Below are 17,500 nucleotides of genomic sequence, written 5' to 3'. Positions count from 1 at the left end.
GGTGGTAGGTTTGCAGAATTAACTTGAATGCAACAGTTTTTTAACAAATTAGCGCAGCGTGGTTATGATGTAGTACAACCTGGAAAATCATTGTGTGGTGGTCAGTGTTGATATTGTGGTGGGCCGCCTATGAAGTGTGTGAAAAGCATGTTGGGTGAGTTCCGAGTGTGTATGTCAGCTGTAGCCTGGATCGTTTGGGTCAGATGTGGTTCACTGGCCTCAGCCTGACTTGTTAAATACAGACGGAGCGCTAGCTTGTTTTGTGTTTCTGTGTAGTGCCCAAGGATTACAAAACAGAAAACAAAATACCCATGATGCAATGTTTTTGATTCTTGTAATTATGTGTGTGTGTGTGTGGTGTACTGATTGCTAAGCTGATTGGCCGAGTGTTTTCGTGAGGCCGGGTCCTCCTCTTTGTCCTGTTTGGGTAATTGAAGATGGTTGGCAGCATCAGTGGGCCACACTGCAACAGACCTCACTAGCCTTGTGGGCCCAGAAAACCTGCTGGGCTTAGGGTGTGTGTGTGCGCGCGTGTGTTTATGTACACAAGCCTGTGTGTGTGTGTGTGTGTGTGTGTGTGTGATGGTTCTCTGAGTGAGTGCCAGTTCAGGGCTTTACTGTCCCTTCTACCACAGATGGCATCCGCCTGCTTTACCAAGCTATATTTCTGTGTGTGTGTATGTCTATGTGTCTATGTTGGCGTGTGTGTGTGTGTATCTGTATACGGAATGGGAATTGAGCAAAAAATGTATGTATGGGCACATTAACTCCTTTCCCATGGAGAAGAGGGATTAGGCAGACAACAGCTGAATGCATGTGCGCGCACACACACACACACGGAAGGCTCAGTGAACCATTAGCTCCATTTCTTATGAACTCCATCTCTCCCCCCCCCCCCCCCTTCTCTCGTGACATTAGGCTGTATAAATCACACGACCACAGCATCATTATACCTAATATCTTAGAAGGAATGAGGATTCACTCTCACGTACACACACACACACACATACACAGATATAATATGCATACACACACATAGATGCATTATGCATACACACACATACACACAAACTAAGGGATGGCTCAGGAACTAATAGGGAGAGATGTCTGGATAGCAGTTGTGCAGGCACCTTGATGCACCACAAATGCTAATGTATATCAGGATCCCTTAGCCGCTATTCTCCTGCCCCTAGTGTGGCTACCATATTCTGTGTGGTCTACTGAAGACATTACTCTCTTAATTTGTCATCCCTGGTCGTCATGCACCACAAGTTAGTGTCCATCAGCCGCCAGTAATGTTTACTGTTGTTGGCACGGTTACCAGTGGTGGGAAATGGGATGCCATTTTTGGCTGGATCTCTTTTGTAAGGTCTTTCAGTATCTAAGGATGATGGACACCAGCCAGCCAATTAGAAAGGAGTATTTTTGTGCCTGGTCTAAACTCTACTCTGTAATGTATGCAGATTTGGCCTTGCATGGTATTGTACAGTAGAGGTCTGCACTCCTGCGGTAGACCCGCGGGTCCCGACGCAAAAGAGTGCGGCGCGGGACAGCTTTTGAATGCTCTTTGCGGGAGCGGGCGGGATGAGAGAGGTGCGTTCGCGGGTGCGGGACAAACCGATGATTCACTGCACTCCCGCAAATTAAATATGTGTGTAAAATTAAATATGCTCATTGTCAAAACTCAAAAATCGAAAGCATGACAGAGGAAGAGGGCACCAGACTAGGCCTACTTCAGTTGTTATCCTACATTCAGAACCAAGAAACTGACATCTGGAGTCTTTCTCAGGTGTGTGTGCTCCTTTCGTGAGACAGAAAGAAAAACTGAATAGGCTATCCCTCCTGCATGCGGGCCTTAGCGGGCGGGAGCGGGACATCATGTTACAGATGCGGGCGGGAGCGGGACTAAAAATGACACATTAATTCGGGAGCGGGTGGGAGCGGGACTGGAAAATCAGACCCGCGCAGACCTCTATTGTGCAGTTGTTGACTGTGCGGGTGTTTGTGTGTGTGCGCGTGCGCGCTTTTTCAGGGACATTCCTGTGGACTTCAAGTACATCGCCGAGCCCAGCATGCACTCTATGCCAGCTGTCACACTCTCACCCAATGGTAAGTTTACACCCACACACACACACACCAGCTCTCTCTTATTCTCTTTGTCCTCTCTCTCTTTCTTTCTCTCTCTCTTACACTCTCTTTCTCTTACTCACACACAGGCCCCTGGCACACGTGCATCCACACTCTTTCTCACATCCACACACACACACACTGAGTCTCAGACACTTTCTCAAGTGTGTTTTGCAAGCCCCATAAAACAAATCTCCAGTCTTGCACACACCCTTTCTCTGGTGAACACATGTACACACACACACACACACACACACACTAAGATTTACTGTGGAGGGAAACCCATTGAATCAGACGTGAATACACACCCATACTTAAACTGCATGTCCGCATTTGTCCTAATTCTCTTATTTCTTTGTGTGTCTGTGTGTGTCTGTATACATCTCTATGTGCATGCGTGTGTGTGTGTGTGTGTGTGTGTGTGTGTGTGTGCGCGTCCCTGCATGTGTGGCTGTCTACATCTGTGTGTGTGTGTGTGTGTGTGTGTGTGTGTTTGCAACTCTGTGCATGGGTGTGTGTGTATCTGCAGGGAAGTGGCTGGCCTGCCAGTCCATGGACAACCAGATCCTGATTTTCGGCGCCCAGAACCGCTTCCGGCTCAACAAGAAGAAGATCTTCAAGGGACACATGGTGGCAGGGTACGCCTGCCAAGTGGACTTCTCCCCCGACATGAGGTACGTGTGTGTGTGTGTGTGTGTGTGTGTATGTGTGGTCTCTCATGACTTACAAAGCCAGTTGACGACCCATCTGTATCAGTGCGTTGTGGATAAGTGTGTGTGTGTGTGTGTGTGTGTATGAGTTTGTATGTAAAGTATGCTGATTTACGGGCCTTGTGTAATTTCAGGGTACCAGTGGGTTCTTAAAAGATTTGAAAAAGTCTTAGATTTAATGTTGTCAAATTAAGGCCTTAAAAGTATTGAATTTTGTTTACAAAGTCTTTTTTTAATTTAATTCAGGTCCTTTTTTGGCCTTTGGTAGAATTAATGGAAACAGTAACATCAATTAATTTCGGTAGAGACCATGATATTGTAGATCCCAAGGGGAAAATATGCGTCTCAGAAAAAAAAGAAACTATCGCTTTTAATTTGAAACTTGTGTTCACGGTTCTCATCCCTCAGTCATTCACGCCATTCTAAAGTGAAAGTGTGTGCAAGCGCAGGTGCGTCTAAAATGTCAGCTGGAAAGATAGGGATGTCATAGGTGGGATAGTTGAAACTTTGAGAATTAAATATCCCAAACGAGTAAAAAAACAAGTAAATTAGCATATAGCAGTGTAGCAGCATGTTTTCTTATAATGTTGTGAACGTTAACGCTATTATTATCGCTAACGTTATCGCTAATATTAGACAGCTATAATAAGTGTCCAATAAGGCCTATGACATCTTCAAAAATGCCTGATAATTCAAGCTCAGAAATTGTCTGTGTTTTAAAGCCTGAACCATGTCCAAATAAAAAGTAGATTGCACACACCCAAATTACTTTTTATGTGAAGTATAACCTTTATATGTTCTTATCCTTAAGCACTGGACACACACACACACACACACACACACACACACACACACACACACACACACACACACACACACAGTGCCACTGAAGTGGGTATTTCCCTGTGTGTCCAGCTGTGCTCAGCGGATGTGGTTTGTTTTGACTGGGGCCTGGCGACTAATATCAAACAGTGCTAATGGACTGGGCTGAAAGCCCTGGGCTCTGATTGTCTCCGCTGTCTTAATTGAGGGACTAATTGCTGTAATTGGGAAAGCAGGGTTCCGAGGGTGCAACTCTCACCGCGTGGGCCAGGGCTCGTTGCCATGGCGTCCAGCAGAGTGGGGAACTAATAAAGTTCTGAGCGTTCCATGAGATGATGAGGGACGAACCCACATCCCCTATAGAATTTATGAGTTTAACCCACATCCCCTATAGAATTTATGAGTTTAACCCAAATCCCCTATAGGCTTTATTAGTTTAACCCACATCCCCTATAGGCTTTATTAGTTTAACCCACATCCCCTATAGGCTTTATTAGTTTAACCCACATCCCCTATAGGCTTTATTAGTTTAACCCACATCTTCTATAGGCTTTATTAGTTTAACCCACATCCCCTATAGGCTTTATTAGTTTGCTTTCTCTTAACCCACATATTTTATAGGCTTTATTAGTTTGCTTTCTCTTAACCCACATCTTCTATAGGCTTTATTAGTTTGCTTTCTCTTAACCCACATCCCCTATAGGCTTTATTAGTTATGACCGCCGCGCAGCGAAGCGGCGGTCATATAGGTTTAGTCAGATTTTTTTTTTTTTTTTTTTTTTTTTTTTTTTTTTTTTCGCATGTCCAAATTTCCATCAATGAGTCCCGGGACACTGAAAGACCGGGGTAGACGAAACTTGGTGGGCATGTAACCCCATATGGATAGCATGGAACCATCGTTTTTCGTTTTGATCTGTAGCCCTCCCGCTGGACTGCACCCCCCGAAAGGAGGGTAGGGCAGACACAGTTTTCTGTGAATATCTCGAGAACCGTAAGGTTTAGGAGGACCATTTTTTTTTTTGTAAGTTGATCTCAAGGGGCCATGTCAACCCATTCCATAACCACTCATTTCATGTATAGCTCCACCTAGTTAAACACAAAAAAGTAAAAATGAGGTGTTGTAATCGCAGGTATCTGTGACCTAACATAGTCAAAACTGCACGAAATTGGAAGTGTAGGATCATTATGACACCCTCTGAATGCACGCCAAGTTTCGTGGAATTCCGTTCATGGGGGGCCACACAATAAATTAATTTATGTTACTATACACCAACTGGCCTGTAGGTGGCCGGAGACAGTTTTCTGTGAATATCTCGAGAACCGTAGGGCCTAGGAGGTCCACCTTTTTTTTGTATGTTGATCTCAAGGGGCCATGTCAACCCATCCCATTACCACTTATTTCATGTATAGCGCCACCTAGTTAAAAATTAAAAAGCAAAAATGTAGGTGTTTTCATCACAATATCTCTGGCTGACATGATCAAAACTGCACGAAATTGAAAGTGTAGGATCATTATGACACCCTCCGAATGCATGCCAAGTTTTGTGTACTTTCGTTCATGGGGGGCCTTACAATAAAATAATTTATGTGTACATTTAGTGACGTACACCAACAAGGATTCCCGGGACACTGAAAGACCGGGGTACACAAAACTTGGTGGGCATGTACCCCCACATGGATAGCATGGAACCGTCATTTTTCGTTTTGATCTGTAGCCCCCCCGCTGGACTGGACCCCCCGAAAGGAGGTTAGGCCAGACACAGTTCTCTGTGAATATCTTGAGAACTGTAGGGCCTAGGATGACCATTTTTTTTCCGTATATATTTGCCTCCAGGGGTCATGTTAACCCATTTCATGTGCACACATGTGCACAAACAGATACACATGCACACACACACACTCACAGTAATTATACGTATGACATATACTCACACAGTAGACATATGTACGCTTCCATGCACAGGCACATACGCAGGCACACACACAAGCACGCACACACACACACACTCACACACACACACACACATAACATAAACATATCACAAACAATCAAGAATTTCTCAGAATTATGAACAGGCAAGATGGAGGTGGGGTTGTATAAAATGAATTTTACATGTGAAATCTATGAACTAATCATGTTTTGGGACTTGTTGTCTAGCAGATACCAGTGAGAATTGAGTGTGCATAATGCAATTTAGTGAGACAGTTAGAATCATATAGGCCTTTCAGCGTGATTTCTTTTTGTGGAAAAAATGTGCTGGACTGGGCGGCGGTCATATTTTGTACCGCTCTGCGGTACATCTAGTTAGTTTGCTTTCTCTTAACCCACATCTTCTATAGGCTTTATTAGTTTGCTTTCTCTTAACCCACATCTTCTATAGGCTTTATTAGTTTAACCCACATCCCCTATAGGCTTTATTAGTTTGCTTTCTCTTAACCCACATCCCCTATAGGCTTTATTAGTTTGCTTTCTCTTAACCCACATCCCCTATAGGCTTTATTAGTTTGCTTTCTCTTAACCCACATCCCCTATAGGCTTTATTAGTTTGCTTTCTCTTAACCCACATCCCCTATAGGCTTTATTAGTTTGCTTTCTCTTAACCCACATCTTCTATAGGCTTTATTAGTTTGCTTTCTCTTAAACTGGAAGATTGAAATGCTTGTCAGGTTTTGTTAAACTTGCCAATTGACTCACTCACTCTCTTTGTCTTTTACTTTCCCCTCTCTCTCTTTCAATCTGTCTCTCCTCATTATCCATTATCCTACCTTCTGTCTCTCCTCATTATCCATTATCCTACCTTCTGTCTCTCCTCATTATCCATTATCCTACCTTCTGTCTCTCCTCATTATCCATTATCCTACCTTCTGTCTCTCCTCATTATCCATTATCCTACCTTCTGTCTCTCCTCATTATCCATTATCCTACCTTCTGTCGCTCCTCATTATCCATTATCCTACCTTCTGTCGCTCCTTCAATCTCTCTCTCTCAATTCCCTCTCTACCTCTGCCAACTCATTCCATCCTTTGTCGTCTACTATCCTCTCAATCTCTATCTTGTCTCCCTCTTTCTCTTTTTTTACTCTATTCTTTCCACCTTTCTCTCTCTCTATCTATCTATCTATCTATCTCTATCTCTATCTCTATCTCTATCTCTATCTCTATCTCTATCTCTATCTCTATCTCTCTCTCTCTCTCTCTCTCTCTCTCTCTCTCTCTCTCTATATCTCTGTCCCTCCCTCCTATCTCTCCCTCTCTCCCTCCTTCTATCTCTCTCTGTCCCTCCCTCCTATCTCTCCCTCTCTCCCTCCTTCTATCTCTCTCTGTCCCTCCCTCCTATCTCTCCCTCTCTCCCTCCTTCTATCTCTCTCTCCCTCCCTCCTTCTATTTCTCTCTCTTTCCCCTCTCTCCTCTCTCTCTCTCCCCCCCTCTCTCCGTGTGCTGCAGTTATGTGGTGTCGGGTGATGCGGACGGGAAGCTGAACATCTGGGACTGGAAGACCACCAAGCTGTACCACCGCATCAAAGCGCACGACAAGGTGTGCATCAGCGCCCTGTGGCACCCCCACGAGACCTCCAAGGTCATCACCTGCGGCTGGGACGGACAGATCAAACTCTGGGACTAGACGAGGAGGGAGACGACGAGGATGGTGGGAACGAGAGAGAGAAAGAAAGAAAGAAAGAAAGAAAGCTACAGATGGATGAAGAGAGAAAGGGGGATAAGGAGAAGAGCAGAGAAAGTGAAAGAAAAGACTGCTGAGGACTATGATGAGAAACAGAGATTGATTTGCATAAGGAGACTTTCTGTTTTGTTTTATTGGTCAGGCGCCCCCTAGCCAGGAGCCTGGTTTTTATTTATCCTCCTCCGCTCAGCCCACCTTACTGGCCTTTACTCTGTCCCTGTTTTGGCTCACTCCTCTCATTTACTGCTCCTGGTTCCTCTCTTCCATTCTCCTGTTCTCTCGGTCCTGTGGTTCCTCATGTTCTCTCGGTCCTGTGGTTCCTCCTGTTCTCTCGTCCTAAAGTCAGAGGGGTTTACAGGGCTGGCATCCAGTTCTGTAGTCTGTAGTTAATTTTACCCCCTCGTCTCTTCCTCTCCCTCGGCCACAAACACACACACACACACACACAAACGCGTGTGCGGAGGGGAGGAGTTGGAGGAGGGGAAAAAACTATTTTTAGGGTTTTGTCTTGTTTGGATGTTTTTGTTTTATTTTTTATCTGTTTTATTTTCTCTTCAAACAGCAGCTGATCACGGTCTAAATTCACAGTCTCTCCTGTCCTCAGATGACACACACACACACACACACACACACACACACACACACAACCAGACTGGACTCTGCTTATGCCAATAAAACATTTTGTACATTTACCTTAATAAGCAGCTTTTGGTGTTACTGTCACACAAACACACACACACAAACACATCTGTCGCCATTACCCCATCCTTATAAAAGAGAATAAAATGATGACATTTGTGCATTTAAAAAGGGAAAGACCACCTTAATAAATCATAATGAAGATGTTTCACAGTGAAAATGGGAACGTCTGGTGAAGACTTACTTGCATTGCATGGAAGATTTGACACACCTTCCCCGAGGTCCTGCGCAACACCACACGTAAACACCACATTGTCCTTTGTGTGGAGAGAATCCATGGCAGCATGGAGACAATGTTTACGTCTCCTACCTCAGGTTTACATCATGGGCATGGCCAGACCACAAATACGTGTTCTCCTTTCGTGTGTGAGAGACAGACACCCAAAGGTCAGCCTCGTCAGCACACACACACACACACACAGATAAGAGGTCAATTCACAGTTAGTCTTAACAGTATATTCCACTGAGATATGTGTGCTCTGCGCTTGTTTGAACTTGGTCTGTGTTTGAGAAGCAGAATAACTGTAGCGGTCTGGATTATTTAGTTTTCAGAGTTTTATGAAGACGCATCACAGTGTCTCCAGCATGGCTTTGAAGTCTCCAGCATGGCTTTATACAAGAGAGCACTTGTCTAAGTGCTTTCAGTCAGCCCATATTGTAGGTTGCTCATTGAAAGTAGGAGACGGCTCTGGATTATTTTTTACAGAAGAGCCTATATTTGGATGCTGTTCTTGGAAGTGCTATGAGAGTTCTTCTTGAGCCTTTTTTTTATTGTGAGGAGACTTGGCCAGATGGTTCAGCTCTGGATCAGGGTATCCGTGGAAAGCACTCTTATCAACAGAAACGAGCTATTTCAGAATGCACACAGCTCTATTACTTGCTTCTATTTGAAATCTGTTTCCCTAAAAACATTTCTTTGCTGTCTGTTATCGTTGTTCCATTAACAGATGGCAATGTTCTGTACATTTATTCTCAAGGCCAAGGTGTTCCAGACTATTTCTAATTATTGAGTGATCTGTGTGGGTGTGTGTGCTTGCTTGCATGTCTGAATCTGTATACTGACTGCTTCGTCTTGGCTGGATCCAGAGCTGATTTGATAGTTAAGTGTAATCTGGCCAAGAGCTGTTGAGATGCCATTGTCCTGTTGACGCATGTCCAATCTGATTATCAGCCAAATGCTCCATGGTGCTGCTGGTGTAATTCTCACTTCAGTCTCCTAATTCAAATATACATTCCTTGCTCATCTTTAGGGTATCACAGTATTAACTGTCATGCTTGACATAGCTCGTGGTGCTTGGCAGATTAATATCCCACTCTAAATGTACCGTGACATGAATGACTATCAATATCAATCAGTCAATATAAAATAGACCAGATCAATTGTTTTTTTGAAGTGTGAAATAGATTCCTCGATTCCATAGTGTTTGGATTAATACCAACATGCGCATAGTGTGCAAAGTGATTGGTCACATTGACATTGCCCAACTGAATAAAATAAGCAAATGAATGATTGTTGGGGGAATGTGTGAATACCTCAGAGTTTGAGAAGGTTTCTGTCATTTTACCTGGAAATGGTGATGGATTTGAAATACCTGAAAAGGTATTGTCTCTGTTAAGCCCTTATTAACCAAATACTTCCCAAATATTGACATGTTTTTGTTCTGCCAATATTTAGTGCCATGTAAACCAAAACATTTTCATTTTGACAGAAATCCCCAAAAGCACTCCACTTGAAAATGAAGCAGGCGTGTGGAGTGTGTAGAGCAAGCAGAAGCACACAGTAGCCAGCCAGTTGACAGTACTTCAACATGAACCAGACGGGGGGAACAGCCCTTGAAACGTGTCAGAAGACACTGTCAGACCTGTTTAAAAATTGGACATCTTCTAGACTTGCAATGAGTGTGTAACTCTGGATTTATGACAGAATATTTTCCCCCGGTGAAAATGTACACTTCACACTCGTTTCTCTGTGGCCACAGATGTTTGGCTGATTCGCTTTAATAATAGACCAACATTAGTCCATTTGATGGTCTGAAAACTGAAATCAGATGGATTGTTTCCAGCTCCTGCTTCCCCAACAGAAAAGTCAACCTCAATCAATCTCACTTTAAGATGGACTCATCTCTCTCCCTTTTTCTCTCTTTTCTCTCTCTCTCTCTCTCTCTGACACACACACAGAGTTTGTTTACTTCCTCTTAGAAGGGTATTTTTATTCTCCAGATTGTGTGTGTGTGTCGTGTTTAAGAGTGTTGCAGAACACATCTGCGAGATGGTGACGCACCAGGATTATAAAGGGGAAGAGCTCTGTGTGTGTGTGTGTGTGTGTGTGCGTGTGTAAGTGGAAAGGCCAAAGTTCTGGCTAAAATGGATTTGACATTTTACTGTCATTCACAGTCTGTCTGTGGGAGAGATTTGCTCTTTCTTTTTCTCCTCCCTATTATATCAAATACACACACACTTGCTCAAACTACTAACACATAGGCTCAAATGATTATGCTCAACCACATCCTCTCTGGGTTATTCCCATGAAGCACTGAAAGTGAGGCTCAGACTGGTTTGGTTTTACTGCGTTTTTCAACCCTACATCTTGGGACAGCTTGAGGCCCTCTCTGCCATGTTGTCATAAATGTGCTTGACAAGATGTCACACTTGAAACATTACTCAGATGTCAGTGCAAGAGGCTGTGAAAGCTTGTGAGCTGTGTGAGCACACATTAGAGTGTGTTAGAAGCTAAGCAATTCCAATCGACCAGACTTGATCCGTGTGTATTGATCTGTACATTATAACTTTATTTGCCAGTTAGCAGTTTGCTATTTTTAACATGCATTCACAGTTCATACAAAAGTTGTTTGGTTCCTTCCTCTCCTTCACACCAGACTAACTCACAGGACACTGCTGACCCATTGACCCCCTACCTACACAGACCCGGCACAGACAACTCAACATCCAACATTTTAAGATCATTAATGAAAATGTGGCTAAAGAAAATGACATGGTTGCTATGGAGCCATGTCAATGGTCCGAGCACCACAATTTTGGTGCTACTCTGACTTACCATAGAGAGAGTGAAGTCTCTGACATTGTCGATGTGGGCCCTGAAGGTCTGGTATAGCACTATGTAATGTATTCAACATGACCCGTTTTATTGTTTTGTGGCATGTGTGTTTGCATCTGCTGTGTCATTGTGAATTAAAAATGGATACTCTATCACAGGATGAGTTGTGAACAGCTCACAATGGAACGCATTTCTTCTAACGATTTTCTATTTTCAAAACAAAATTGCATTAAAAAGTTGAATGGAAACAGTCTGGATGTGATCTGGTCCAGATCTCACACGAAGCTGCCAGGCCGGGGTCAGATCCTGCTGCAGCCTGTCCAGTGATATGAGCTTTCTGGAAAATTCCCCCTGCATCACATGCTGCTGTAAGTGTGTCACCATTTCTCCCTCCTGCCCAGTTTTTTCATCATTTTCACTGATTTTCACTTCTACAGCAAAACAGATTATGTTCTTATATACAGGGGGGACTAAGCCAAATTTCCGTCGTTCGTCTCTCCACAATTTGAAATTTTGTGTGTGTGTGTGTACTAGTGTGTACTACTTTTTGTGTTAGTGGGAATAAATGAGTTGTGTCCTGCCATATCTGTCTTCACCATTGGTGTGTACTGCCAGTGTTGATTACACTTACTGACCTGTGTGTGTGTGAGTGAACGTGTGTATGTGTGTGTGTGAGTGAACGTGTGTGTGTAGGAAGGACAGAGGGAGAGGGGGTTGAGTGTTAATGTACCTTGTCCAGTCATGTATCTCCTCACCCATAAGTGGGCCAGTGAGTGTCAGGTATCAGGTGGGTGAAACATGACTCAGCATTTTTAAGGATCCTACAGGGCTTAAGTGTGCAGTGCTCCGCCAGGGACAGGACATTAGACATAAATACAGAAATCAGATGGAGAGCCTGTCACGTTTCCAGCCTGCGGCCAGTATTAGCCTAATTCCCAAACATGATGAGCCAAGCCCACAAATAAGAGATTAGCTCTCTCTTACGGGTTTAGATGCAGTCCATCCAACAGATAGCACTTTCCTACAGCAGGAGAGTATTTTGTGTGTATGTGTGTGTTGCACTTTCCTACATCAGGAGAGCATTATGTGTGTATGTTTGTGTTTGAGTCTGACAGCTTAGTGTTGGTAAGGTTAGATATGCAAGTGGTTTTTACCGTTTTTCCTTGAGAACAGTTTTCTCTGAGACGTTTTCACCCTGTTAAGACCAGACATTTTAATAAATGTTCACAGACTCTCCAACAAAATGTTAATTTTGCACACAGCTCGTCCATTCTAGGATGGACTTATCTAGTGTCCATGTGAGTTCACTGACTGGTCACACATTGTTCCTGGAAGTAGTGGTTACTTCTGGGTCTTTTGGTGTTCGGAAACTCACATTCTCTTCCTTCTCTGCTCCTATTGGATATAGTCTACAGACCATCCGTCTGATTGGTCAGCGTGGCTTCCATCGAGTGTTAACCCAGCCCAGCCGAAACGCGCTGCTGGTGTTCCATAGGTTCCGGTGCAAAAAGAGGCGGGGCTTGTTGGGGTCGGACCAGCTGTGGAACAGGCTGAAGTGAGCAAGCTCCACCTCCTTCAGCAGACTGAACCAATAGCGGACCACGTCAGAGTCCTCCCCGCCCACTTCGAACCCGGCCCAGTGCAGGTGGACCTCCAGAAGCAGCTGGCCCACGGAACTCAGTACTCCCTCCAGAACCAGGTTCTCTAGAATCTTCCACTCTGCGCTCTCCATGTCGACTTTCAGAACATCCACCTGAGAAGGAGCAGCAAGAGCTTAATAAAATTATAATATAAATGATATTAAATAATAATAATAAATATTTAATATAAAACATTAATAAAAAACTAAGTGTTTCAGAAGTCAGGGGTCAAAATGAAAATCATTCACAAATTGATGGGTGGCTGAGTGGTTGATTTATTGATTGATTGTTTGATTGATTGATCAATTGAGTGATGAAACAGATAAAAAGAGCAAACGTGCAAATACAGTTTATTTCTCCAGGTATAGCTGCAGGTGACAAAAGCCCTTCTTTCATTCTTAGCACACACTGCGCAGTCATCTGCTCTCTGCTAACAAACTAATAAGAGCTGTTGTTTGTGTCTAATAGAGCTGTTGTTTGTGTCTAATAGAGCTGTTGTTTGTGTCTAATAGAGTTGTTGTTTGTGTCTAATAGAGCTGTTGTTTGTGTCTAATAGAGCTGTTGTTTGTGTCTAATAGAGCTGCTGTTAGTGTCTAATAGAGCTGTTGTTTGTGTCTAATAGAGTTGTTAGTGTCTAATAGAGCTGTTGTTTGTGTCTAATAGAGCTGTTGTTTGTGTCAGCTCTATTAGAGCTGTTGTTTGTGTCTACTAGAGTTGTTGTTTGTGTCTAATACAGCTGTTGTTAGTGTCTAATAGAGCTGTTGTTAGTGTCTAATAGAGCTGTTGTTAGTGTCTAATAGAGCTGTTGTTTGTGTCTACTAGAGCTGTTGTTAGTGTCTACTAGTGTATTCTCTCAGAGAGCTTTGTGGGTGTGTGGGATTTTTCACTGGTTGGGACAAGAAACCAGGGTGTTAAAACAGATGAAGAACAAGAAGCAGTCACACAATCCAATGCTAATACACAGAGGGATACATGTGAGAACACAACACACATACACACACACACACACACACACATCCACACACACACACACACACACATCCACACACACAAATGTTCTTTCATGCATGCACTCTCTCGCTTTCTCTTTCTCGAGCTTACTTACACACACACACACACACACACACACACATACACTTTCACAGGCTCACAGATGGAAGTTATGCATTTCTCACACAAACTTGTCTGTGCGTCTGTTTCCATATGGCGTCTTCACACCCCTCTCCCCAAGAACGAAAGGAAGAGATAGAGTGAGAAAAAGAAAGATAGAAAGAGGGAGAGTAGGATGGAGTGATAGAGAAATGCTGTCCAGCTGTGAAGAATTAGCATTGCAAAGTTTCTTCTCCAGGGACACAGGGAGCTAGAAGAAAGTGAGATGAAAAGAGAGATGGAGAGAGGGAAGAGAGAGAGGGGGGAGAGAAAAAGAGAGAGAGAGAGAGAGAGAGAGAGAGAGGGGGGAGAGAAAAAGAGAAAAAGAGAGAGAGAGAGAGGGGGGAGAGAAAAAAAGAGAGAGAGAGAGAGAGAGGGGTGAGTTGGGTGTTGTGAAGGATGGCCTAAATTACACTCCTTTTGGGAAATGAAGAGGAAGAAAGAGAGGGGGAGAGAGAGAAAGGGAGAGGGAGAGGAAGAAACAGAAAGAGAGGGAACCAGTGATAGAGAGGAGAGGACACAAAGTGTCACCTTGTTCTTTCAAGAACATTTTTCTGGGTTCCCGCAGGAAACAATTTACTGTAACTTTACATCATCCTTTCTCTCTTTCATCCTTTCTTTCTTTCTTTCTCTCTTTCTTTCTTTCTTTCTCTTTCTTTTCTCTCCTCCCTCTCTCTTGTTCCTCAGTTCTCTGGCCTGAAGTTACTATGAGTTCTACATGCATTAATGTTTGTCCCCATAGCTGGCCTCTAAGTGACCATTACACATGCTTAAGAACTGGCATTAAGTACACACAGACACACACATATATCTGCATGTATACACACACACACACACACACACACACAGTTAATATTAGGGAAATATATAAGGGGGAGTGTGCCATTGATTAGGTAATGATGACATCATTACCTGGAATCTTTAAGACTTCACAACACTTCTCAAAAGTTCCTTTCCAAAGGTCCAATATCTTTGGCACCAACTCATCACCTCAGAAATTCCATTATTTACTTTCCTCTCAATGAAATGACGGGGTTGATTTTGGCAAAGGACTAACTGCCGGCACACAGACAACATGTCCTAGAGGCATTTCGGACAGGTGTTAAGACACTCCTCACTTTCGCTAACTTGTTTTTTTTGTGTTCTCTCTCACTCTATCCCTCTCAGCAGGTGTTAAAACACACACGCACACACACATCCACACACACATTTTCTCTGGCTCTTCTCTCTCTGGGCAGTAAGACAAATTGCAGTCCCATCAAATTGAACAAGATGTTTTGGGTATGTTAATTAGTGCTAACAAGGCGCATGGGGAGAGTGTGTGCATGTGTGTGAATTCACCCCTGGGGCCTTGGGATTGGGCTGGTATCTCAATAACCACACACACACACACACACACACACACACACACACACACACACACACAGATTTAATGCCTTGTTGTCCTTAAACGTCTTTCCTCTCTCGTAAAAATCCTTGCGTGAAGATACATGATCAGTGTTTAGTCATCATTGCCAAAATCACTGCAGCTATCCACTTCAGTTGTTTAGTTTGCTTCAAATTACATTACAATGTTCTTCAATAATGATCCATTATGGACGCACACACACACACACACACACACACACACACACACACACACACACACACACACACACACACACACACACACACACACACACAGACACACACACACTAGCAATGTGGCACAAGTGAGAGTGGGGTTGGTAATAACACACACTCTGTCATATTTATTTCATCTCAACAGTCAACACTCACACACAAGTAGTCAGTGACACCCACACACACTGACACACACACCCAAACACACACACCCACACAAACACACACACCCACACACACATTTACGCTCTTCAATCATTTTCATTGCACATTTTCTTCCACTCATAAATCATTGAATTGGCCATATGTGTGTGTGTGTGTGTGTGTGTGTGTGTGTGTGTATGTGTGTGTATGTGTGTCTGACTGTGTGTGTGTGTGTGTGTGTGTATGTGTGTCTGACTGTGTGTGTGTGTGTGTGTGTGTGTGTAGACATTTTCATGATAATCAGCTCCAGCTGCAGAGGTACTGGCTTTACTGTTCAAGGTCCTGAATTTCATTTGCAATGGCTACAGTTCTGATTGCAGAGAAAAAAGAAAGGATGAGAGAGGGAGGGAGGGAGGGAGAGAGGGGGTATGAAGCATGTCACACAATGTGCATGTATTTGTGTGTGTGTGTGTGTGTGTGTGTCTGTGTGCCCCTGTGTATGTGTGTCACATTATGATAAAGGGATAGATATGGCTAGAAACATATACATACCCAGTAAGTATTACCTACACACACACACACACACACACACATTCATCCTCATTCCTAACTATATAAATACAGTGTTGCAGCATGGCAGAGTCACCAGAAATGGCACGTACATACACAGGAACTTTCTCCCCCTCCCCCACTCTCTTAGTCACACTCACACATCTGTCTCTAGCTGCTTTCAGACACACACACACACACACACAGACACGCACACACACACACTTACTCTTTCTCTCTCTCTCACACACACACAACACGGTGCAGGTCCGCCTGTTCTGTGCATATCAAGATGTTGGGCCCTATATCTGATCCGCCTTTACGATTTACAAGACATTGTGTTGAGAATGAATAAGGCCTTGTCAAATAAAACAGAAAATATTCATTGCCTGAAGGCTTGTCACAGGACGTCGGGTTGACAATGAATAAGCCTAGTCAAATAAAATGAAACAAAGAAAATGCTTAAAGGTGCTCTAAGTGATGTCGGGTAACGTCACTTCTGTTGACGTTCAAACAAAACAGAAAGTTAGCTCACTACTTCCTCCCCCTCCCTCCCGTGCAACAGCGTTTGGTTTTTATGGTACAGACTGGATCAGGTTGTTTTTATTGTCGTTTTGGGAGCCTGGGCTGTCCACAGAGACTGTGTTTTTTCACAGTATATTCAGGACATAGGCAGCTAGCCGATGGTGAGGTGGTGTTTGCTGTATGTGACAAAACATGTTTTAGCTTAGAAACTGCGTAACATTGCTTACTGTAGAGCGCCTTTAACTTGTCACGCTGGCCATCTGGACCTTGCTTCAAATAGGCTACTTAAATGCACATGCACATGCACATACATATTTGACTAGTTTGCAGGAGGCTGAAATACAAATAACCTATATGAACCTCCATGCCAGGCACACATTTGATGAGCTGTAGTTAGCAGGTGTGTATCCTACAAAAGGCACCAGCCATTGCCATGCGTGTGGCTATGCACCTGCTAACTAACCCATCAATTCTGTGCCTGGCATAGAGGTTCTTATAGGCCATTTGCATTTCCTTGAATGGCAGCCTAAATGATAATAAGATATTCAGATGCCTTTTGTGTGCTCCTGCAAACTAGTCAAATATGTATTTCAACTTCAAGTATTCACATTTACGTGACTACTTCAAGTAATATGCACAATAGCCAACGTGACTTTCTTTAGCCTAAATGTACGCTTTGTCTACATTCAGGCTTGTTTACGTACACATCATGCAATAAATTGCATAAGAGTTCACAACTGCCTGTGTACATAGAAAAAAACTTTATTTACAACGATGG

At 43.5% G+C, this 17,500-nt stretch overlaps 2 protein-coding genes across 2 annotated transcripts in view; one reads left to right on the top strand and one right to left on the bottom strand.

The window, feature by feature from the left end:
- Positions 1 to 8,222, top strand: part of cdc40 (cell division cycle 40 homolog (S. cerevisiae)) — a 19,358-nt gene extending 11,136 nt beyond the window's left edge. Inside the window, exons 13-15 of the mRNA XM_076272666.1 lie at positions 2,033 to 2,109; positions 2,657 to 2,801; positions 7,104 to 8,222. Coding sequence (XP_076128781.1) covers positions 2,033 to 2,109; positions 2,657 to 2,801; positions 7,104 to 7,281 — 400 coding nt within the window. The 3' untranslated portion in view covers positions 7,282 to 8,222. The remainder of the gene's footprint in view (positions 1 to 2,032; positions 2,110 to 2,656; positions 2,802 to 7,103) is intronic.
- Positions 8,223 to 10,481: 2,259 nt separating this feature from the next.
- mettl24 (methyltransferase like 24) overlaps positions 10,482 to 17,500 on the bottom strand; it is a 38,408-nt gene continuing 31,389 nt past the window's right edge. The window contains exon 5 of the mRNA XM_076271844.1: positions 10,482 to 12,845. Within this exon, the coding sequence (XP_076127959.1) occupies positions 12,525 to 12,845 (321 nt within the window). The 3' untranslated portion in view covers positions 10,482 to 12,524. The remainder of the gene's footprint in view (positions 12,846 to 17,500) is intronic.

The sequence above is a fragment of the Alosa pseudoharengus genome, unplaced genomic scaffold (assembly GCF_046254945.1).
Source record: "Alosa pseudoharengus isolate Yale_2024_CS ecotype anadromous, Long Island Sound unplaced genomic scaffold, YU_APseudo_1.1 YU_APseudo_1.1_scf_7, whole genome shotgun sequence".
Taxonomy (NCBI): Eukaryota; Metazoa; Chordata; class Actinopteri; order Clupeiformes; family Clupeidae; genus Alosa; species Alosa pseudoharengus.
The sequence above is the reverse complement of the archived record's forward strand: the minus strand, read 5'-3'. Positions and strand labels throughout refer to the sequence as shown.